Below are 24,122 nucleotides of genomic sequence, written 5' to 3' on the forward strand. Positions count from 1 at the left end.
AAAATATATACATATATTCAGGATATAAAATCTTTGTTGAATATATACACACCCACACACACAGAGAATGCAAATCTCTTCAGTCAGTGTGTACTCTATTGTCTTAATGCTGTCTTTGATGAAAATTAGTTCATAATTAACAAAGCCCAAATTAGCAATATTTTCTGATTAGTGATATTTGTATCCTGTTTAAGAAGTCAGCCACCCCGAGGACATGAAGACATTCTCCTGTGTTTTCTTCTAGAAGTTTATTGTTTTCCTGTCACATTTAGGTCTGATTTACCTTCCTTTTTATTGGCGGGTAATAAGTGTTTGCAACTGAGTTGTTCTATCAGTGCATTTCCTGCCTGTAAAATTTTGGGGGTCTGACAACCTTTTTCATTTTGTCTCGTCTTTGCCCCTTTTGGTTTAAGCTGGTAGTGTTGCTTCAGGTATAAAATTCTCAAAATCTTTGTGGGATTCTCACATATGTCAAGGGAATCCATGTCATTAAGACAGGAATGTTCTCTCAAAATTCTTTCTGGATAACCTTATCTCTGTTCCTGGCTTCTGCTTAGATGATTGATTGGATCCATGAGTTACATACCTAACCTTCTCAGCAAAAGTTTGTCTCTGCTCTGGGTAATCCCCAGAGCAAGCTATATCACTTTTTGTAATAGCCTGAGAATTTTCCAAATCATCAAAGCTCTGGTTGCTTTTAACCTAACAGCTCCTTACTCACTTTATCTCTTTCCTCTCATATTCTACTCTAAGAAGCAAGGAGAAACCAGATAACAAATCCTACACTTTACTTGGAAATTTCCTCAGCTAAATATCCAAGTTCATTGCTTAAAAGTTCTATTTTCCACCTCACAGTAGAATATAATTCAGCCAAGTTTTCTGCCACTTTATAACAAGGATAGCCTTCCCTCCAGTTTCTAATAACGTGTCCCCCATTTCCTTCTGAAACTTCACCGAAGGCACCTTTAACATTCATGTTTCTAGCAAATTCTGTTCATGATGATATATATATTCTCTAAGATAACAGCAGCTTTGTCTTTCATTTTCCTCATTTCCTTCTGAGCTCTCACAAAACCTAGGCTTTTCCCTATCATGGACCTTAAAATTCTTCCAGCCTTTGCTCATTACCCAGTTCCAAAGCCACTTCCACCATTAAGTATTTGTTACATCAGCACCTTACTTCCTGGCACCAAACTGTATAAGTTTCCTAGGACTGCCATAATAAATTACCATAAGGTGAGTGATTTAAAGCAACAGAAATTAATTCTCTCATAATTGTGAAGGACAAGTCTGAAATTGATGTCTTGGCAGGGCTACACTCCCTCTGATGGCTCTAGGGGAGAATCCTTCCTTGACTCATTCAGTTTCTGTGGCTCCTGGCATTCTTTTTTTAAAATTAAATTAAATTTAAATTTTACTTTTTCTGCCAACACCTTGATTTTGACTTATTTATTTATTGCCCCTGACATTGTTTTTTTTTTTTTTTTTGAGACAGAGTCTCACTCTGTCACCCAGGCTGGAGTGCAGTGGTAGGATCTCTGCTCACGGTAACCTCTGCTTTCCGGGTTCAAGCAATTCTCCTGTCTCAGCCTCCCGAGTAGCTGGGATTACAGGCACCTGCCACCACACCCGGCTAACTTTTGTATTTTTAGTAGAGACAGGGTTTCACCATGTTGGTCAGGCTGGTTTGGAACTCCTGACCTCAAATGATCCGCCTTCCTCAGCCTCCCAAAGTGCTGAGATTACAGGCGTGAGCCACTGTGCCTGCTTGGCCCCTGACATTCTTTAACTTGTGGAAGCATAACTCAAATCTCTGCCTTCATCTTCATATAGCCTTCTCTGTGTCTCAAATCTCTTTCTCCGTTCTTTTTTTTTTTTTGAGATGGAGTCTCAATCTGTCACCCAGGCTGGAGTGCAGTGGCGCGATCTCCGCTCACTGCAAGCCCCGCCTCCCGGGTTCATGCCATTCTCCTGCCTCAGCCTGTAGCTGGGACTACAGGCGCCCGCCACAACGCCCAGCTAATTTTTTGTATTTTTTAGTAGAGATGGGGTTTCACCGTGTTAGCCAGGATGGTCTAGATCTCCTGACCTCGTGATCCGCCCGCCTCGGCCTCCCAAAGTGCTGGGATTACAGGGGTGAGCCACTGCGCCCAGCCCTCTCCTTTCTCTTATAAGGACGCCAATCACTGGATTTAGGACCCATTCTAAATTCAAAATGATCTCATTTCAAGATCCTTAATTGCAACTACAAAGACCTTACTAACAAAAATGTCCACTGTATTAGTTTGCTAGGTGTGTCATAACAAAATGCCACAACTGAGTGGCTGAAATAACAGTTCTGGAGGCTGGAAGTCAAATCAAGATGTCAGCAGGATTGGTTTCTTTTAAGGACTAAGAGGAAGACTCTGCTAGGCCTATCCTCTATCTTCTGGTGTTTGCTCTGTTATATGTATATGTAATATGTATTTTACCACAATGAAAAATTTTTAAAATAAAACATATGTAGCCGGGTGCAGTGGCTCACGCCTGTAATCCCAGCACTTTGGGAGGCTGAGGCGGGTGGATCACGAGGTCAGAAGTTTTGAGACCAGCCTGGCCAACATGGTGAAACCTCATCTCTACTAAAAATACAAAAATTAGCCGGGGGTGGTGGCGGGCACCTGTAATCCCAGCTACCTGGGAGGCTGAGGCAGGAAAATTGCTTGAACCTGGGAGGCGGAGGTTGCAGTGAGCTGAGATTGTGCCAGTGCACTCCAGCCTGGGCAACAGAGTAACACCAATCTTTGGTGTTCCTTGGCTTGTAGAAGTGTCATTCTGACCTCAACTTTCATGTTTATGTGGCATTCATCCTGTATGCATGCATCTGTGTCTAAATTCCCCCTTTTCATTTTTATTTTTTTAATTATTTATTTAGAGACAGAGTCTCACTCTGTCACCCAGGCTGGAGTGCAGTGGCATGATCTCAGCTCGCTGCAACCTCCGCGTCTCAGGTTCAAGCGATTCTCATGCTTCAGCCTCCTAAGTAGCTGGGACTACAGGCACAAACCATGATGCCTGGCTAATTTTTGTATTTTTTAGTAGAGACGGGATTTTGCCATGTTGGCCAGGCTGGTCTCAAACTCCTGACCTCAGGTGATCCACCCCCCTCGGCCTCCCAAAGTGTTGGGATTACAGGCATGAGCTGCCATGCCCGACCAAAGTTACCCCTTTTTATAAGGACATCAGTCATATTGGATTAGGGCCCACCCTGATTACTTCATCTTAACTAATTGCATCTTTAATGACCCAATTTCCAAATTAGGTCATATTCTAAGGTGCTAGCTGTTAGAACTTCAATATAAGAGTTCTTAGGGACACAGTTCAACCCATAACAGTTACATTCCTAGGAACCAGGAGTTAGGACATAGACATATCTTTCAGGGTGGTGGGGGGGAGACACAATTCTGCCCACTACAGCGTTTGTTTTTGCTTTTCAATATTTTAAATATTTCACTCCCCTCTCTTTTTGGTTGCACATGGCTGGTACCATTCCAGAAGGGAAGTTTATTTATTATATACAATGGATGCCTTAGCCATTTTACCCTTAATATTTCAATGTGTATTTCATAGAATAAGGATATTTTCTTACATAACTGCAAAAACAATAATATTCAGGGAATTCAACATTAATAAAATATTTTGTCTAATCTACCATCAATAGTCTAGTTTCCTCAATTGTCCCAATAATTTTTTTCCCTTGAAAAGAATTCTGCTCTAGATCATATATTCATTTAGTTGTCATGTATCTTTTTAGTGTCTCTTTCAATCTAAAACAAGTCCTTAGCCTTTCTTGGCTTTCATGACATTGACATTTTTAAAAGAATCCTGGCCAGTTGTTTTTTAATACTGTATGTCTGATTTTGGCTTTGTCTGATATTTACTCATGATTAAATTCAGGTTATACATTTCTAGTCAGAATACTACACAGTGTTATCCTCCCTCACAGGTGACAGTAGTTTTGATCACTCAGGCAAAGTATTGTTTGTTTCTGTATATATAGTTACTATATGCCCCCTGGCAACTGGCAGGAGGCACTTTAAGACAGCAGTCCCCAACTTTTTTGGCAACAGGGACCAGTTTCATGTAAAGCAATTTTTCCACAGACAGGAGATTGGGGGTGTAGGAGATGGGGAGATGGTTTCAGGATGAAACTGTTCCACTTCAAATCATCAGGCTTTAGATTCTCATAAGGAGCACACAACCTACATACCTCAGATGCACAGTTCACAATAGGGTTTGAGTTCCCGTGAGTTCCCGCCACTGATCTGACAGGAGGCAGAGCTCAGGCGGTAATGCTCGCTCAGCTGCTGCTCACCTCCTGCTGTGTGACCTATTTCTAACATGCCACGGACCAGTACTGGTCTGTGACCAGGGGACTGGGGACCCCTGCTTTAAGATCATGCAAATCTTGTTCCTCATCAAACCTCTCCTCAATCCTGACCCCAGAGTTATACCCATTAATGATTCTTGTCCAATCAATCTTTACTATGATGATTGCAAAATGATTCTCTAATTTGACTGTTTATTCCACATTTATTAATCAGCATCCTAGCATATGGAAAAGTTTTCCTTCTCACCAATTTATCTATCATCAGTATGGATTCATGAGTTCCTATTTTTTCAACGGTTCAATATTGTCCTTATTTATTTTGATGCCAAATAGTCCTAGATTTGGCCAGTAGGGGCGTCTTCAAGCTAGCTTCTGTGTTCTTTCAACATGTCTTTATCATTTTTTTAAACACTTCCTTGCTTTCTGTTAACATTACGATGTTCCAGGATAATCATACCTTTTCTTCCCCAGCCCTGGAGACCAGCCATTTCTCCAGAAATCCCCGATTCCTTTTAGTAGGAAATGGTATTAGAAAACAAAATATGAGTTCCAGACATACTGATTACTTATCAGGATAAGTCTGAGTCTACATCTGTGCTGTCCAATTTGGTAGCAATTACCCATGTGTGGCTACTTAAATTAAAATAAAAACAAAATAAATTAAATATTCAGGATGGGCACAGTAGCTCACACCTGTAATCCCAGCACTTTGGAAGGCTAAGGCAGGAGGATCACTTGAGCCCAGGAGTTCAAGACCAGCTTGGGCAATATAGCGAGATGTCTAAAAAAAAAAATGGAAAAGAAAAAAAAAACTCAGTTCCTCAATTACATAAGCCATGTTTCATGTGCTCAATAGCTACATGTGTCTAGGAGCTACCATATTGGACAGTATAGATTTATAGAGCATTTGAATCATTACAGAAAGTTCTATGGTTCTCAAGACTTTCCATAAAGAAAAAAAAGAAAGTTCTATGGGATATGGAATATCACTATTCTAGACCACTGCAGTAGGCAAATCTAGGAAACACACAAACACACACACACACACACACACACACACACACACACACACAGAGTTCCAATTCTCTATTGCCTTTTAAATATTTTCCTATGTTCCACTTGGTTAATTCTTTAACACATTAAACAATTATTTATTGAGCACATTCTATCAGACAGGTACTCTTCAAGGCCCTGCAGATCTGGAAATAAAAAGATACAGCCCCTATTCTCTGAAAACATAACATACTTTTTTCTGAAAAGTCGGAAAAGAAATGATTATAAAATAGTATAATAAATTCCAGCTCAGCAAGGTTAAAACAGGGTGCTATAACAATATATATGCCATTCTGGGCATGTCAAGGAAGGCTTCCTGAGAGAAATGACATTTAAATTAAGTTTAGAAAGGTAAATAATTATTGGGCTGACAATATGGGAGATAAGCTGAGGGTAACAGAATTTGCTATTCTCCATCACTTTTTTCATCTTTGTTCCAATTATTCACTTAAAATCCTTTCTTTCTCTTCACCATAACCTTCAAAACTCTGCTTGTCTTTCAAAACCCATCTTTTCTATATATTTCCTAATACCTCTAACCTTACAAACCCTGAAATATACTGTCTTTACTGACTTCCGGCTCACAAAAGGTTTGGTTTATTTTTGTTGCTATAAATGTTTATAAAAAGAACATGGGCTTTGGAATCAGATTTACTGCCTCAGCCTCCCTAGTGGATGGGATTACAGGCACCGCCACCACGCTGGGCAAATTTTTGTATTTTTCATGCTGGGCTAATTTTTGTATTTTTAGTAGAGATGGGGTTTCGCCATGTTGGCCAGGCCAGTCTCGAACTCTTGACCTCAAGTGATCCCTCTGCCTTGGCCTCCCAAAATACTGGGATTACAGGCATAAGCCACCGCGCCGGGCAGGAAAAGTCTTTCAATGAAAGCTAATTTGTCAGAATCCACATTCCTATTTATAACTGGACCCTGATAAAAGAGCTTAAAATTGTTTCCTAATAAAGCATCTTTATTTTAATAAACATATTTAAATAGATAACGTAATGATAATCAGAAACAATATTAAATAGTAGTATCAATAATTTCTTTCCTTTGATATATTAAGAAATCTAACGTTAATTGTCAGGGGGAAGCATATCCAGCAAGAACTAGAGATAACTTATTTTGCTTTTCATCACAGCTGGTTTAGAAGTACACTAAAGGAAGTATACCCATTATTTTGTTCACACATGAAAAATATGTTTTACAAAATGAATGTTTCTAATGAAGTATACTTAATTTGTAAAAATTGTAAGCATGAGCATCTAAAACTGTATTGCTTATGTTCTAGAAGAAGGAAAAGGAGCACTCAACAAGATTAATAAATATCAAACCTAAAAAGGAAAGCAACGTTACTTCTTCCAAAATAACTGACAGCTGTGCAGATTTTCTTCTTCTGAGCAAATATTTATGAGACAAATATGTAGTACATTTGTGTTTACCCTCTTATCTTTGACAGTACATTTTAAAAATCATCTTGAAATTTCATTTTCTCTCAAATTAGTTTAGGCATAATAGATCTTTAAAAAAACTGGGGATGTGAGAAGTTTCAGAGTACACTGCTTGCAATGTTTAAAAAATTACTAAAGCCCACTTTAGTATTATTAATATCTACTATATCATTTTTAAACTATATTTGTAAGTTTTCTACATGTAATTATTCAAAATAAGTGTTATTCTAAATAACAATCTACATCTTCTCATGCATGAAATATGCTGATGGTGAATCTTTGATCATGTTTTCTTCCCAAAGGCAGCCTTACCTGTGGAGTCCAATAAAAAGTAGGGCTCAATCTGTACAGTTTTCGTTTGTGGAAACTCTGAAGTGGCCTTGTTCGGGCTGATGTACTCATGAAAGTCAAGGATGAAGATTTCAATCTTGTCCTGTCTTTTCTCTTTTTCTTACTGTGCTTCTGGTTAAGTAACCAGCTACTGGAGGAAGACAGCTCATCTAAATTCTCTGATGCACTGAAATGCCATGAAATAATTAGGGGGTGGGAAGGGAAACAAAACAAACAAAAAAGACAAAGAAAACTAAATGTAAATTGCCTTGATCTATTATGACAGAAAAGTATTAATTTTAACCAATTTTGTGGTAACAATTGGTAAAATATTTTGTATTAACGGGAAATTACATATTCAAGTTGTGAAAACCATCTTTACATCTATTTTCTCCTGCAAAACAAATATACCATAAGTTAGAAAATGCTCATGAGTTTACTAGTGTAATGTAATTGCTCATTGTAAAACAATAATTCATGTCAATTACAGTATTTTAACTATTTACACAAAATTCTTTTTGTGTATGATGAAAATACATAGATTACAGGTTTTTAAAAGAACTAAAGTCATCACTCCATTATTAGTTTCTGTTTTTTTTTGTTTTTTTTTTTTGTTTTTTTTTTTTTGAGATGGAGTCTCACTCAGCTGCCCAGGCTGGAGTGCAGTGGTGCGATCTCGGTTCACTGCAACCATCGTCTCCTGGTTTCAAGTGATTCTCCTGTCTCAGCTTCCCAAGTATCTAAGATTATAGGCACCTGCCATCATGCCTGCTACCTGCTAGTTTTCATATTTTAGTAGAGATGGGGTTTCACCATGTTGGCCAGGCTGGTCTTGAACTCCTGACCTCAGGTGATCCGCCCATCTTGGCCTCCCAAAGTGCTGGGATTACAGGCATGAGCCACTGCACCTGGCTATTAGTTGCTCTTATATAAGCACTACATATTAATAACATTTCAGTGAATTTTGAAACAGAGCTGTAACCCTACTACATTTTAGGATTTTTAAAAAATTTCCAATGTTGCAGAAACAACAACTATAAAATAAATGAAATAGATCACCTAAGCTACACATGAAAAGAGCATAATTTTATATTTATTCTTTATATTATTTTTTAAAAATTATATTTAAATATTTCAAATATTTTACAATATCAGAACATCAGGAGGATGATAACCCTCGTTGCCACATAAATTTAACTTCATTTATACTATCATATTATATATACAATAATTAAGCTTTTCAGGCCCTACAAGGTACCAATTTTAACCTTAGTTATGTAGACAAAAGCTAGTCAATTTAGTATTCTAATATTAACAAATGAATCTGCTATTATGTGATACTGCTGTTCAATATATAAGTTCTAAATATGCTATTTGGTTCAAGTAGAATTGGTGTTTACCAGTAAATATAAAATATGGTTTTTCTATAGCAGTATTGTTTTTGAATCATATTTATGGCTACTATAAAATATTATATTAGCTTGTGGATAAAGTAAATAATTCAAGAATGCTTTACATAGTAATAAGAAACCAGAAATAAAGGTGTCTGAATGGCTTGTGTTGGTAAAACTAAATAGAATAATTAAATATGGCATTTGGTGACTATCATACATTCAACAAATACATAATTGATTATGCACTACTGGCCAGACCAATATAGAAAAAAGGAGTTGATGACAACTACCTCACTTTTAAAATATTAAGTCTCCAGAGAGCTCTAGCAAGAATGCTTTAAGTCTCGGTAAATAAAAGGTTCTAAAAATCTTTCATCATGTTGATGGCTAGGAAAGATTTAGGGTATAATGCTTCTCTCAAATTAACAGGTCCAATCTCACAGCTAGATTTTATTTTCTGTCATATCAAGGGGGAGCAGAAGGCATACAGGAGAGCCAATATGAAGTTAGGCACTGAACAGGCTAAGTGGCTAGCATAGAAGTGAGTCGAGGTCAAGAAGAAGACAGGTTTCAGTAGGTAGCTGGCATTAGAGGCAGTTAAGTCAGGAGATGTAGGATCCAGGAAGTTAGGAGTAGATCCAGCACCAAAAGAGGTTCTTTGTCCAGCAAGTCAGAAGCACATTTAGGCAGAACTTACACTGGCTCTTAAAAGACATTGCTCAAGGACGTGTCTAGGGAAAATTAAAAGCTTATTCCAGAGCCTGAGACCTACTTAACTAACTTTTACCACTATTTACAACTCCAGTTGTTAATGAGATGTTAGCTTTCCCCTCCCCATGGAAGGCTTCGCCCAAAGAAGATGAGCCCTCATCTTATGAAATGAAAGGACACAACTTCTGAACTGGCTAGAGGCTCATAGGCTGGCTTAAAGATAATTGGAAAGCTTATCTTTGTGTCACTAAATGTTATACAGTCATGTGTCACTTAACAATGGGGATACCTTCTGAGAAATGCATCGTTAGGTGATTTTTTATTTGTGTGAACACCATTGAGTGTACTTACACAAACCTAGATGGTAAAGCCTATTACACACCTAGGCTATATGGTATAGCCTCTTGCTCCTAGGCTACAAACCTGTAAAACATGTTACCATACTGAATGCTGTAGGCAACTGTAACATGATAGACATGGTAAGTATTAGTTTATCTAAACATAGAAAAAGTAATGCATTGCTCTACAACATTATCATAGTTACAATGTCACTAGATAATAGAAATTTTTCAGCTTCATTATAATCTTATGGGACCACTGTTGTATATGTGGTCCTTCGTTGACTAGAAACATCATTATGTGGTGCATTACAGTATACAATTTTTAAATTTCTAAGGGGGCTAACATATTACCAGAGGAAAAAAAGTTCAGTTTTATTTCTTTTCTTATGTTCCCATCTGCAGGCAAATTATCCTTAGATTCTAACACTTTCTAATTAATAAGAATTCTTGCAAAGTATCATCAACATCTATCCTCAAATAAATGAATACATGGAAATTTAAAGATGTGAAATATGTTTATTTCACTACTAATCAATGTGCAAACTGCATATTCTCATCAAAGCTAATGTACAAAATCATTTCCATAAATAATGGATGAAGGTTATTGTAAATGGTTATTGTAAACCACTGATAAATTCACTTATTTCACACATTAACAATAATGAGACGGCCCAATCAATTAACCTCATTGAAAGCAAAACATGAGGAAAATCCTGAGAAAATTTTGAGGAAGACAACACAAGCCTGATCCTGTGCCTCTGTAATCTAATGCTTTTTCCCCAGGAGATGATGATTCAGGTAATTAAGTATTGACTAAAATAGGAACCTAATGATATCTGTAAGACAAGGATATCATTAATAAATCAATATAAGAAACCATCATCACACGACATTCTTTTAAAAAAAAATAAGGTTTATCTCTTTTTAAAAATCTTTCTTTCTTTCTTTCTTTTTTACAGACAGGGTTTCCTTCTGTTGTCCAGGCTGGAAGGCAGTAGTACAATTGTAGCTCACTGCAGCCTCAAACTCCTGGGCTCAAGGGATCCTCCTGCCTCAGCTTTCTGAGTAGCTAGGACTACAGGTGTGCACCACAACTCCTGCCTAAATGACAGTCCTTAAAATTTTTTTTAAAGTCATAATAAGAAGAGGAGAAGGTCCAGAAGAAAAAGAATATTTCAATAAATGATAAAGCTTAGTGTTCCCACTGAGATTAAAGTGTATCTATGAAACCCTAGAAACTGAGGATGCAACAGGCCACCATCAAATATTGTTGTAGAATAATTATCAAAATATAATTATCGGCTGGGAGCAGTGGCTCACACCTGTAATTCCAGCACTTTGGGAGGCCAAGGCGGGCGGATCACTTGAGGTCAGGAGTTCGAGACCAGCCTGGCCAACATAATTAAACCCCGTCTCTACTAAAAATACAAAAATTAGCTGGCCCTGGTGGCCCATACCTATAATCCTAGCTACTCTGGAGGCTGAGGCAGGAGAATCGCTTGAACCTGGGAGGCAGAGGTTGCAGTGAGCTGAGATTGAGCCCCTGTAGCCTGGGCAACAGAGTGAGACTCTGTCTCAAAAAAAAAAAAATATGTATGTATATATATATATATATATATATATATATATATATATATATATATGGTTATCATTGTACTTCTAAAAAAGCAAGCTTACAAGTGGGAGAGAACCAGCTGAAGCAATACATTCCTTTTTTTTTTTTTTTAGATTTCTAACTGGAAGCTGGAGAATAATAAAAATCTTCCAAATGATGTAGTTTAGATTCTTTGGGTTGCAGGCATATAACATAACTTGTTCTGAAAAGGAATTAAATAATTGAGGATGGGGAAGTAGTGAGAGTGGGTTTCAGGCTTATACCTTTCTATATTTCCCTGGCCTCCTCCGTAATCCAAGCTATCTTGTACCAGGGTTACTCAATAGCCTTGAAACTGGTCTCCCTCATCCACATTTTCCCCTCTAGTCCCTTCTATACCAATTATTTGGAAAGAACAATCTGATCCTGTCATACCTGCCCTGCCACCCTACAACACACACACTCACACGCGTGCACGCACGCACGCACACACACACACACACACACACTGCTTAAAATCTTCCAACATCCTCCCATTGCTCTTGAAAGACTTAAATCCTTAATCTTTTAAAAGGCCCTGATAGGTCTGGCCTCTGCCATAGTTCTCTTGCCTCATCTTGCATGATGCTTTCCCTTGTCTCATCTTGCATGATGCTTTCCCTTGTTCTCTGTGTTCTGAGAAAGAAAACAAATTTTTAATCTGAGAAATTCAAGTCCCTTTAAATTACCAGGCCCAGAGAAGCATTAAAATGTGACATGGCATGCCTATAGTTCTGGCTACTCAGCAGGCTGAGGCAGGAGGATCTCTTGAGCCTAGGAGTCTGAATCCAGCCTGGGCAACAAAGCGAGACCTTTTCTACAAAAATAAAAAATAAACAAACAAAAATGTGACAGCAGTCATGTCTTGCTCCCCGCTTGAGCTAAATACCTAACTCTTGAAGCCACTTGCTATGTGGGCTGTAGACTAACTGACACCAAGTAGCCAAAACATACCATACACTAGACACCTTAACAAACTATAGTTCAACAACATATAGCCAATTAGTAATCAATGTTACTTTTGTAAACCAGTAAGAATTCATGTCAAACATAAATTTGTATCAGCCCCTTTTGTGGGCTTAGACAAAGTCCCTTGTCCCTTTTTGCCTTTAAAAATCTGCTTGTGGCTGGGCATGGTGGCTCATGCCTGTAATCCCAGCACTTTGGGAGGCTGAAGCAGGTGGATCACTTGGGGCCAGGAGTTTGAGACCTGCCTGGCCAACATGGTGAAACCCTGTCTGTATCAAAAATACAAAAATCAGCCAGGCGTGGTGGTGCATGCCTGTAGTCCCAGCTACTTGGGAGCCTGAGGCATGAGAATCGCGTGAACCAGGGAGGTGAAGGTTGCAGTGAGCCAAGACTGTGCCACTGCACTCCAGCCTGGGCAACAGAGTAAGACTGTGTCTCAGAAAAACAAAACAAACAAACAAAAAAACACCTGCTTGTAACAAAGGCCAAATGGAGCACTTCCCAATGTTTCCCAGGCTGCAGTCCTCAACCTTGACCCAAATAAAGTCTCTATAATAATTCTGCCTCATTTTCTTTCCTTAGGTTGACATTTCCAACCATACTGCTTCCTTTCTTTATAAATAATTCACACTTCATACTGTATAAGATCTACATGTTATTTTTGCTTCCTAGAATCTTCACACATCCTCTTCACTACATAATTTCCAATAATCATCTAACTCTCAGATCCAAAGTCAGTTCCTTGGGGAAGTTTTCTAGCTCCTGCATGATCTCCCTCCAAAGACTAGGTCAAATTCCCTGAGCTCTGAAACGTGAGCACTCACTGTTCACCTCTCCTTCCTAGCATTTTCATAGTGATAATTTTATATTTATTTGCATGATTATCTGATTAATCTGTCTTCCTTTCTAGACTGTCAGTAGTGCAGAGACTGTGTCTATTTTGTTTATCCTTGCATCAGAAATTCCTGATATTATGCCTTACATATAGCAGATACACAATGATTATTTGTTGAGGGAATGGAGAAATACTGTACATACACATATGTTGTCAGGTTTATCATTCCAGCCCTGGGTTTAGTACAGCATATGCATCACACACACTACACCTAAATAATTAGTTTGGTGAATAAGTAAATGTTAAACATTTTAGTCTAAGAGCCAAAGAAGCTCTATTAAATAGAAGGCTACAAGACAACTTTAAAAAAAGATATATATTTTCACTGCCTTGAAGTTTCCTTCTAAATCTGACTCTTTGGTTTACAAAGTTAGGGTTTTTTGTTTTTCAGACAGAATCTCATTCTGTCTCCCAGGCTGGAATGCATCTGGTATGAACACAGCTCACTGCAGTGTCAACCTTCTTGGCTCAAGTGATGCTCCTGCCTCAGGCCTCTGAGTAGCTGGGACTACAGGTGCATGCCACCATGCCTGGCTAATTTTTTATGTTCCATACAGACAGAGTCTCATCAAATTTCTTGGATGGTTTGGAACTCCTGGGCTCAAGCGATCCTTCCGTCTCGGCCTCCCAAAGTGCATATTCCATTTTGATGAAATACTGTAATGCTGATAATTTGTAAGGATGCATTTACCATCCAATCAGAAAGATTACAACATGATAGATGACTGCTTTGGAAAATGCTGCTACTTAATGATATGTGATAAAAAATGCTTTTAGACATTTGGAATCTAAGACATGTACTAAACTACATTCAGCACTCGATGTCAAGCACAGGAAAAGAAAATTCAAAGATCTTCAGCATAGGAGTGTGAAAGATCCATATCCTTAAGATATCCTCAAAAGCCAGGAATTACTCATAGTAAGAAGGTCATAATTAAAAATTTCCCTTGTATACCAGGACAATGATTAACTGAAGAGCTATACTTTATGGAAAAATAGACCAATACCAGCACATGCTAAACTAATGGCCTCCATCTTTTCATATTACCACTTCATGGTGCATATGTCCTGCCCTTTGCTTCAAAATACACTATGGAGCCAAGGAAACTAAGTTCAAGGAATAGCAGCAAATAGGGACTTATTCAACATACAATTTAAAACTATTGTTTTAAGTCAGTGGTTTCTAACATTTCCCCCACATTCACACCATTCTCAAATTAAACTACTTAAGTAAAAGTAGAAATAAACTCTGAAGAAAATTAGAATGTGCATTCTCACAGAGATTATGATAGTTTCCTAGGTGTCCCCCTCCACCCATAAAACTATACACAAATGCCCACACCCACTAAACTGGGTTGAATAGTGTCTCCTCAAAGCTCATGTCTACCCAGAACCTCAGAATGTAACATTATTTGGAAATACTTGGCAAATGTGATTAGTTAAGATGAGGACACACTGGATGAGGATGAGCCCTAAATCAAATCAGTGATTTCCTTACAAGAAGAGACACACAAAGAAAGAATGCCATGTAAAGATAGAGGCAGAGTTTGGAGTGATGTGTGTATGTCTTACAAGGAAAGTCAAGGAACTGCAGGCAACCACCAGAAGCTAGGAAGAGGCAAAGAAGGATTCCCTAGAACCTTCACAGGAAGTATGATCTTGACACCTTAATTTTGAACTTCTAGCCTCCAGAACTGTGTAATAAGAAACACCTGTTATTTTAAGCCACACAATTAGTGGCTTAAAATACAGCGGCCCTAGGAAACTAATATATCCATAAATATATGCACCTAAGAATCATAGTTATTGCATGACTTCTAATCTCTATTTCAAGTTTCTCCTTTTCCAGTTGGAAGTCCTTTGATGAATTCAACCTATTGTAACTAAGGTAGGCAGCAACCTTTTCCATACTTTCCCTGCTACACAAAGTCCTGCCAATATCTGAATTTATTACCTCCTTTATCCTTGATAGTACTGGGAGATATGAATGCATCACATATTCAGATAACCCAATGGCATTTAGGATGGCAGTAATCAAATTTGGGTGGATCACGAGGTTAGGAGATCGAGACCATCCTGGCTAACATGGTGAAACCCCGTCTCTACTAAACATACAAAAAAATTAGCCGGGCGAGGTGGTGGGCATCTGTAGTCCCAGCTAATTGGGAGGCTGAGGCAGGAGAATGGCATGAACCCGGGAGGCAGAGCTTGCAGTGAGCCGAGATCATGCCACTGCACTCCAGCCCTGGGCGACAGAGCGAGACTCCATCTCAAAAAAAAAAAAAAAATAAGAAACTAATAAAAAATAAGACTTAAACTTAATAGGAGGATTATTTATCCTCCAATTGGCAAAAGTAAATACCTCTCTCAAATGATCAAATAGATCAAGATCTGGCATTGCCTGGTATAGAGAAAACAGTTCCTAGACCATTTCCCTTACTCTGGGTAATAAGTAGAGAAACTACACCTCTTACTCAAAAATGGAAGTCTCTTCAACTCTAACAATAAGAAAATGTGTTGTAGTACACTGTAAAATGACATTCTTTAAAAATAAGATGTAGTATCTAAAAAAATTAAGGCTGGGCGCAGTGGCTCATGCCTGTAATCCCAGCACTTTGGGAGGCCGACACAAGCAGATTGCCTGAGGTCAGGAGTTCGAGACCAGCCTGGCCAGCATGGTGAAACCCCGTCTCTACTAAAAATACAAAAATTTGCCAGGTGTGATGGCGGGCGCCCGTAATCCTAGCTGTTCAGGAGGCTGAAGCAGGAAAATCGCTTGAACCCAGGAAATGGAGGTTGCAGTGAGCCGAGATCGCACCACTGCACTCCAGTCTGGGCAACAAGAGCGAGACTCCGTCTTAGAAAGAAAAATTAAGATCCATCTTACTGTAGGTACTGAAGTGGGAAATAACTATTTTAAGTATAAAAAGCTTCAGATATAATATTAACTGAAAAAGATATAAAATTACTTCTAATAGATCTAAACTATGAAAAGACTATATTAAAAAGATGGCAAGAAAATATACTCTGAGCAATATAGTGATTTCTTTTTCTTTTTTTTTCTCTTTTTTGAGACACAGTCTCACTTTGTCGCCAGGCTGGAGTGCATTGGCACGATCTTGGCTCACTGCAACCTCCGGCTCCCAGGATCAAGCAATTCTCCTGCCTCAGCCTCCCAAGTAGCTGGGACTACAGGTACGTGCCACACGCCGAGGTAATTTTTGTATTTTTTAGTAGAGATGGGGTTTCACCATGTTGGCCAGGATGGTCTCGATCTCTTGACCTCATGATCCACCCACCTCAGCCTCCCAAAGTGCTGGGATTACAGGCGTAAGCCACCATGCCCGGCCTTTTTTTTTCTCTTTTATTAGGATGTCTAATACATTTTGAAATGGCTATTGAAAATAAAAGAGACTTAGGAGACATAATAACCAAATGTAATTTATGGACTTCGGATACAGGTTTTAACAGATTAATCATAAAAAGATAATTTTGAGACAAGCAGAAATTTGAATATGGATAGAGAATTTCAAGACTAACAAATTATGGTTAACAGTATTAAATGTGATAATAAAGTGGTAGGTATGTTAAAAGGCTTATCAATGAAATATAAAGAACTATTTATAGTTAAAATAACAATCACTAGAAACTGCTTTACAAATGCCTAGAAAAAGAAAGTGTGTCAGGAAAAGGAATAACAAAAGAATTAGCAAAATTTTGAAAACTGTTAAAGCTGAGAATATGTGGGTTCACTTTACTATGCTTTCTATATGTCTGAAGTTTTCCACAATAAAAGTAGATGGGGGAAAAGACCAATTATTACAGAACTATCTGCCATTCTTATCTCTGGCTCTTAACTTAAAGTGGGACTTTTTAACACATAAAGGCAAAGAGACGAGGAAACCAATATGATAGCCATACTTTTCTACCTGATAATTGAGACATAAAGTTTGTCAAATATTTGTCTGATCTGAGACACTTACAGATAATTTCTATTTTATATTTTAAGGAAAACAAAAATACAAAAAAACTTGAATAAAAGCTGAAATATTTTTCAAAATCCCATCTTCTCAACAGAAATATAGTTTTCATTTATACCCTTCACATCTTTTTTCTATAAAATCATACTGTACTATAATTTTAGTGTCCTCATTTTTCCACTTAATATTTCAATATAAGCATGTTTCCATATGATTATATATTTTCTACATACATAATTTTGTATAGTTACATGATATTAGATCTAGTGGTTGTACCACAATTTATTAATATATTCACTTATATAATATTAGCTTTTAGGCTTATATTAGAGTTATAAAGGAAAAAGTAAACTATGTATATATTTATTGTAATTAAATATTAATAATTATTATATATAATATTGTCATTCACAGGAATCCAAAATTATACTGAAAACATCAACTTAGAATATGCTTCTAACAAACAATGTTTTCTCATAATTGAGAAGTGACTATTGAAAATATTGAGGGTAAAAAATTTACTTTTTATGTGATTAGTTTGCCAGCCTAACTGCAGTTTTTCAATTATGATATCCAATTAAGAAAGGATAGTTGCATGTCACATGAGATAATTATCATTAGTAGAAATAAATAGCATGGCAATAATTCATCGGAATTTAATTTCATGTCATATTCTGGGACTCATTAAAGCAAAAACAAAACAAACAATGACAAAAATCTAGACACTATTTCAAGTAGGAATTCACTTTCTCAAAGATAATACCCCATGGGATAAACAAGGATTAATTTATAACATTTTATCTTCATTTTAGAGTATGAGATCTGAAAACCAAAAACTATCCCTATGATAATAAAATGTAATGCTTCATTTGTTTGAAGACTCAATCTTCTTAGTTGCACAGTTCCTGGTGAGTCATCTGAGACCATACCGCCAAGATTAATAAAGCTAAAAAAAAAAAAAACTCTTGACACTTTTCTAGGAGATATTGTTATTAAATAAAAGATAGGAGTTAGTAATCAATAAATAGCAAGTGTGCAAACATGCCCTGGGAAATAATTAACCAGGTAAGTTTACTTTAAATGCACTGTGAGGACAGATCATTACCATTAATACTTAAAATTATGAAGAATTCATATTTAAGTATGAGTTAATACTTAAATACTTAAGAGAATTATATCAAACAAAAGTTCTATATGATCCACAAAAATTAGTATACAAACAGAATGAGGCTAACCTTTAAAAATTAAAAATTTAAATTTCTTCTAACCTAATTATATACAAAAATTATGATATAATGTGATATAAAGCTATAATAAGCATGCTTTATTAGAAGAACTGTAACATTTCATTTATGAGTTTCCTTATCTGGCAACATCAACTACATATATAGAATGTAGCTGAAATGTTTAAAAGGCCTTTAAATAACAAAAAGAGATCTCAGTAAGTTTATGCATGAAATTTCACTCCTGTTCCTTTTTTTTTTTTTTTTTGAGACAGGATCTTGCTCTGTCACCTAGGCTGGAGTGCGGTGGCATGGTCATGGCTCACTGCAGCCCTGACCTCCTGGGACCAAGCAATCCTCCCACCTCAGCGTCCCAAGCAGCTGAGACCACATGCATCAACACATCTGGCTCACTTTTTTTATTTTTGTAGACATGGAGTCTTCCTATGTTGCCCAAGCTGGATTTGAACTGCTGGTGATCCTCCTGCATCAGCCTCTCAAATTATTGGAATTAACAGGCATGAGCCACCATGCCTGGCCATCCTCTTGTTGCTTTTAAGAGAGGCCTTCTCTCTTACAGATTTTTTTAAATATCTCTTATTACAGAGACATCTATGTCATCTATCACATTGGTTATCTGATTTTCTAGTCCAGAGTCAAATTAGGAAGAGAAGCAGAACTGCAGGAGACAGCCACGAAAGTAACAAATAGAATATCAATCTGACTATAGGGAAGAAAAAATATGTTAAGTACAAAATATTCCTTATGAATGCTGAGTATGGGCAAGAAATCATGAACAACATTTCATTCATTCAACAAATATTAATTCATGCCCATGATGTGACTCTCTGATCCAAGTACTAAGGAAAACAACAGTTCAGTAAGATAGACCAAAAAATTCTTACTCTCCTGAAGCTTATGTTCAAGTCCAGGAAGACAGATAATAAGCACGTAAAAAATTAACAAAATAACATCACATTTGTTACCTCATTTGATCTTCACAACACAACCCAGAAAACAGGCTGTTCTCATTTTATCTAATTCAGATTGCTGTGCAGGATCACAATACTACCAATTGGTCAATTTGGGACTGAACCGTGATCTAATTCCAAAGTAATATTCTTAACAATAAAAATTTTCTTCATAGCACTTGATCAAGGTTTAAAATTATACATTTGTGTGATCATTTAGGTGGTGTCATTTTTTTTTCACAACTAGACTTTATATCACAAAGATAGAAATTCCATCTGGTTTTGTTCATTATCATATACCTGGTATCCAATCCAAATGCCTGGCACACAGAAGTCACTCAGTAGGTACTAGTTAATTATTCAGTGAATTGTTTTATAGATATACAGCTATTTATCTCAGTAACCCCTGAGAATGTTATCATGGTGGTGAACCTGAGTTATCAAAAAAATTAAGTTCAGCTCTTTCCCATCTTACAAGATGGCAGGTGAAAAAGTTGAGAAGCCGGATACTAAGGAGAAGAAGCCTGAAGGCAAGAAGGCTGACACTAGTGGCAAGGTGAAAAGGGGCAACTGCAAGGCTAAAAATCCAAAGGCCGAAATCCTGTCAATTGTCAGAAGAATTGGCAGATATGCCCGATCTGCTATGTATTCTAGGAAAGACATGCATAAAAGGAAATACTTACCCAATGAATCCAAGATTGAAAACAGAAAGAGGTTCTTGCAGCCATTAGAAAATCAGTTGGCGGTGACAAGAACAGTGGTACCCAGGTGGTTAAACTTCACAAATTGCCTTGATATTATCTTAGGGAAGACGTGCCTTGAAAGCTGTTGAGCCACAGCAAATAACTGCAAGCCAGTTAGCATGTGAGAAAACTGCAAGCCAGCTCCCAGGAGCATTCTGATCATCCTCACTGGCCGCCACAGAGGCAAGAAGGTGATTTTCCTGAAGCAGGTGGGCATTGGCTTGTTACCTGTAACTGGATCTCTGGTCCTCAGTCGAGTTCCTCTACGAGGAACACACCAGAAATTTGCCATCGCCACCTCCACAAAAATTGCTCTCAGCAATATGAAATCCTCAAACATACTGATGCTTACTTTAAGCAGCAGCAGCTGTGGAAGCCCAGACATCAGGAAGGTGGGGTTTTCAACACCAAAAAAGAGACATATGAAATTACAGAGTAGTGTAAGATTGATCAGGAAGCTGTGGACCTGCAAATGTTACCAACAATCAAAGCTATTCCTCAGTTCCAGGGCTACCTGCAATCTGTGTTTGCCCTGATGAATGGAATTTACCCTCACAAATGGGTGTCCTAAATTTCTTAAGCAGAATCTCATTAAATGACTGATACATTTTGGGGAGAAAATTAAGTTCAATACCACCCAAAAAAGGCAATGTGTAATACATTTTATTTAAACAATTCTTCCCAAACAGTTTAATTGAAAAAGTTTTTGGAACTTAAGTGGAACCCACAATCCTCTTACTGTCACGGATACCTCTTTCCATATAGTTTCTAGGGTAGGGTTTGAAGTCACTAAGACACATTGAGTACAGTAATTTCTCTCTATTTACCAATTCTCTTGATTTAGGCTAACAAAATTATTACATCCAAAAGAGTAAAACAGTGATGTTATAAAGATATACATATTAGGTTGGATTGGAACCCTTATGTTTTTACTGTGTATTTGTTTGAAAAAATAGAATTCCTTAAAATAAATATTTAAAATGGAAGAATATTAACACTAGTAACTACTTTAGAAAATATGTTCCATTAAATTTAAAATAAAGAAGTGAGGTGTAAAGAGATTAACACGCCTGCCCAAGTCACAAAATGTCTAAGTAAACAAAATATATAAAAGTTGTGTATTCTCATAACTACTTTGCCCTCAAGCCACTAAATTATAAAAACACTACAATTGATTAAAAATAAAAAGTTAAAATCTTTTTGGGGGGAGGGGCGTGGGGGAGATTAAATGTCCCAAGATGGTCTTTTGAGGAGATAGATTTTTGTATGAGAATAAAACCCAAAGGTGTGTTTATGCTAATTTTTAGAGTGCTTGATTTAGTTACGGAGTCCCAAAGGCAAGTAGACCAAAGGCAAGAAAGAAAACAACTTCCCAAGAGATGACGGAAAAATAGTGCCTCATTGACTTCTAGTAACTGTATAATGAATGTCTTTAGTAACAGCTGGCCTACTGTGCCATCTACACAGTTGTGTGCAAAGGGATACCTACAAATGCCCTCAAATCCTTATCCTAATTCAGGCCACACTGAAGCACTTTTTTTAAAGAGTAAGAATAGCTGAATCAACGACTAGTATACTATCTAAGATAAATAAATAAGACTATATCTAAAAGTTTAATATACTTTATGTCCTCACATTACAATATCAATGGCTAACATTATTAGGCTGTTTCTTATGTGCCAGGTTTTGTTCTGAGTTTTTATAAATGTTTTATAAAAGTTCTGAGTTTCATTTACTTCTCACACAACCATATACTGTCTCCCAATATCTGGTATGCTTACTGTAAGACATACATTTGAACTCTTGGTCAGTGATCTGTTGAGTAGCATACTACATTTTAACAGGCCCAACATTTACCCTTTAAGGTAATATTATTGTAGAACTTGGATTAGAGGGGACACTGAGTGATTGTCAAATGTGGGTTAAGACTATAGATTTTTTGGAACAGAGAATATAAATATTTAGGCACCACAATAATTTTTAAAATCATGTAAAACAAAGTATATATTATCACAGTAAATTACCAAATGTCCTGCTTTGTTGTTTTTAGGGGGTTTTTGAGACAGGGTCTCACTCTGTCACCAAGGCTGGAGGGCAAGTGGCATGATCATGGCTCACTGCAGCCTCAACTGTCCTGGCTCAAGAGATCCTCCCACCTCAGCTTCCTGAATAGCTGGGACTACAGGTGTGTACCACCATGCCCAGCTAATTTTAAAAAAATTTTGAAGAGATGGGGTCTCACTATATTGTCCAGGCTGGTCTCAAACTCCCAGGCTCAAGTCATTCTCCTGCCTTAGCCTCCCAAAGTCTTGGGATTACAGGCATGAGCCACCATGCCCAGCCGTGTTATTTTTAAATATATCTTTTTACCTATATCTATAAACATTCTGCAACTTCCTATTATTATATTGCTACTATAATATCTAATGTTTGTATTAATTTACACGTTTCAGCTCAGTGTGTACCTCAAAATTCACAACTAATTTTCAGGTCACAGAGGACAATTAACTGTAGCTATTGGTCCTTTCCTTTAGACATTTTTCACTGCCTTCTAAAAGTATGTAAGATGACTTTTATCAGGAAAGACAGAACAGACATCTGAGATTAAGATAGATTTGACAGATAAAGGGTAAGGATTATAAACTCAACAACTAGATCAGTACCCATCACCAAATTTTAAGATAACATGAAATAAGATTTAATTCTTTTGTTTCCATACCAACAAACTAAATATCACATTCTTGTGGGACTAGTCAAATTTTGTTCATAGGTTTAGGATGAATAATGTCATTTAAGTATTTTTTCAGAACTATGAAGGCAAATGTGACCTCCTATGTGACTATTTTCTATTTATCCTTTTTGAAGTATATAGTTTATATCCTATTTTCTTAACCTTTTAAAAAAATGAAATATAAGATACATATGCATAAGTACTTAAAGCATTTATCTCATTATTTAGCTTGTAAATATGAAGCAATAAGTCCCCTTACTCTTCCACTTTCTCATAACCACCACTCACAGGTCAAGAAACAGAGAGAGCATTAGCACTCAGGAAATGCCCCCTCTTATGTGAAGCTCTTCTATTATACTTAATTTAGGAATAATGAAAGCTAAATCAGTACATTTTTACTGAGATCCTGAATAATTCAAGCACCTCAGTGCAATCTGAATCGATTTCCTCCTTCTGACCTCTATGTTATTGCTGTTATAGACTTTTTTTAGCCCCACAAAACATATTTTACTACTGTTCACTTACACATGCCCATATGGTTACTTACCATTTTATTTGTTCTTGAACCCTTCTTCATCCCAATTTTCCATCCAGATAATATACTACTGCCCAAAGTATATCCTTTATGTTTAGAGTCTACTAGTCTACTCTCCCAGCCTTGGTTTGTCTCAAAATGTTTGTCCTTCACACTCAGACTTGAAAGATGATTTCTCTGTATAGAGTTTCTAGGTAAACAGTTATTTCCTTTCAACATACTAATGGTACCATTCCACTGTACTCTGGCTCCTGTTATTACTATTGAGAAGTCAGCTATCAGTCTAACTATGTTTCAATTAAGATTATGTCTTTCTCCCACTTCTGGTTGCTTTTGGACATTCCATTTATCTTTGTTTTTTCACATTTCCTATATGTCCAGAGGTAGATTTCTTTTTAGTTGTCCTGATCCAAAATCTGTGTTTGGCTTCCTGAATGTGGTGTCTTTCAACAGTTCAAGTAATTTTTCAGTCACTCTCTCTTCAAATATTGCTTCTATTTCTTTCTATAGTGCTTCTTCCACATCTCCAACTAAGTGTCATATTAGACCTTCACACTATATTCTCTACATTTTAAAATGACTCTTCTGTATTTTCCATTGTTTCATATCTTTTGCTACATTTTGGAACTTTTCTTCTAATACTTCTTCTATGTCACACATTCTCTCTTCAACTGTGTCCAGTTTGCTGCAGAAACCACTTACTTAGTTATTATATTCAGTATTTTTCAGAAGTCTTATTTAGCCTTTTTCCAAATGTGCTTATGTAACTTGATATAGTTTGTTCCCTGCTGGC

At 37.0% G+C, this 24,122-nt stretch overlaps 1 protein-coding gene and 1 pseudogene across 4 annotated transcripts in view; one reads left to right on the forward strand and one right to left on the reverse strand.

Moving 5' to 3' along the window:
* The window catches only part of KANSL1L (KAT8 regulatory NSL complex subunit 1 like), a 151,139-nt gene that overhangs the window by 47,950 nt on the left and 79,067 nt on the right, over positions 1-24,122 (reverse strand). For all 4 annotated transcript variants that reach the window (XM_034955052.4, XM_034955051.4, XM_034955054.3 and 1 more), the window contains exon 6: positions 7,186-7,390. In XM_034955052.4, the coding sequence (XP_034810943.3) occupies positions 7,186-7,390 (205 nt within the window). The remainder of the gene's footprint in view (positions 1-7,185; positions 7,391-24,122) is intronic.
* On the forward strand, positions 19,799-20,703 carry LOC112439091 (large ribosomal subunit protein eL6-like; annotated as a pseudogene).

The sequence above is a fragment of the Pan paniscus genome, chromosome 13, assembly GCF_029289425.2.
Source record: "Pan paniscus chromosome 13, NHGRI_mPanPan1-v2.0_pri, whole genome shotgun sequence".
NCBI classification, from domain to species: domain Eukaryota; kingdom Metazoa; phylum Chordata; class Mammalia; order Primates; family Hominidae; genus Pan; species Pan paniscus.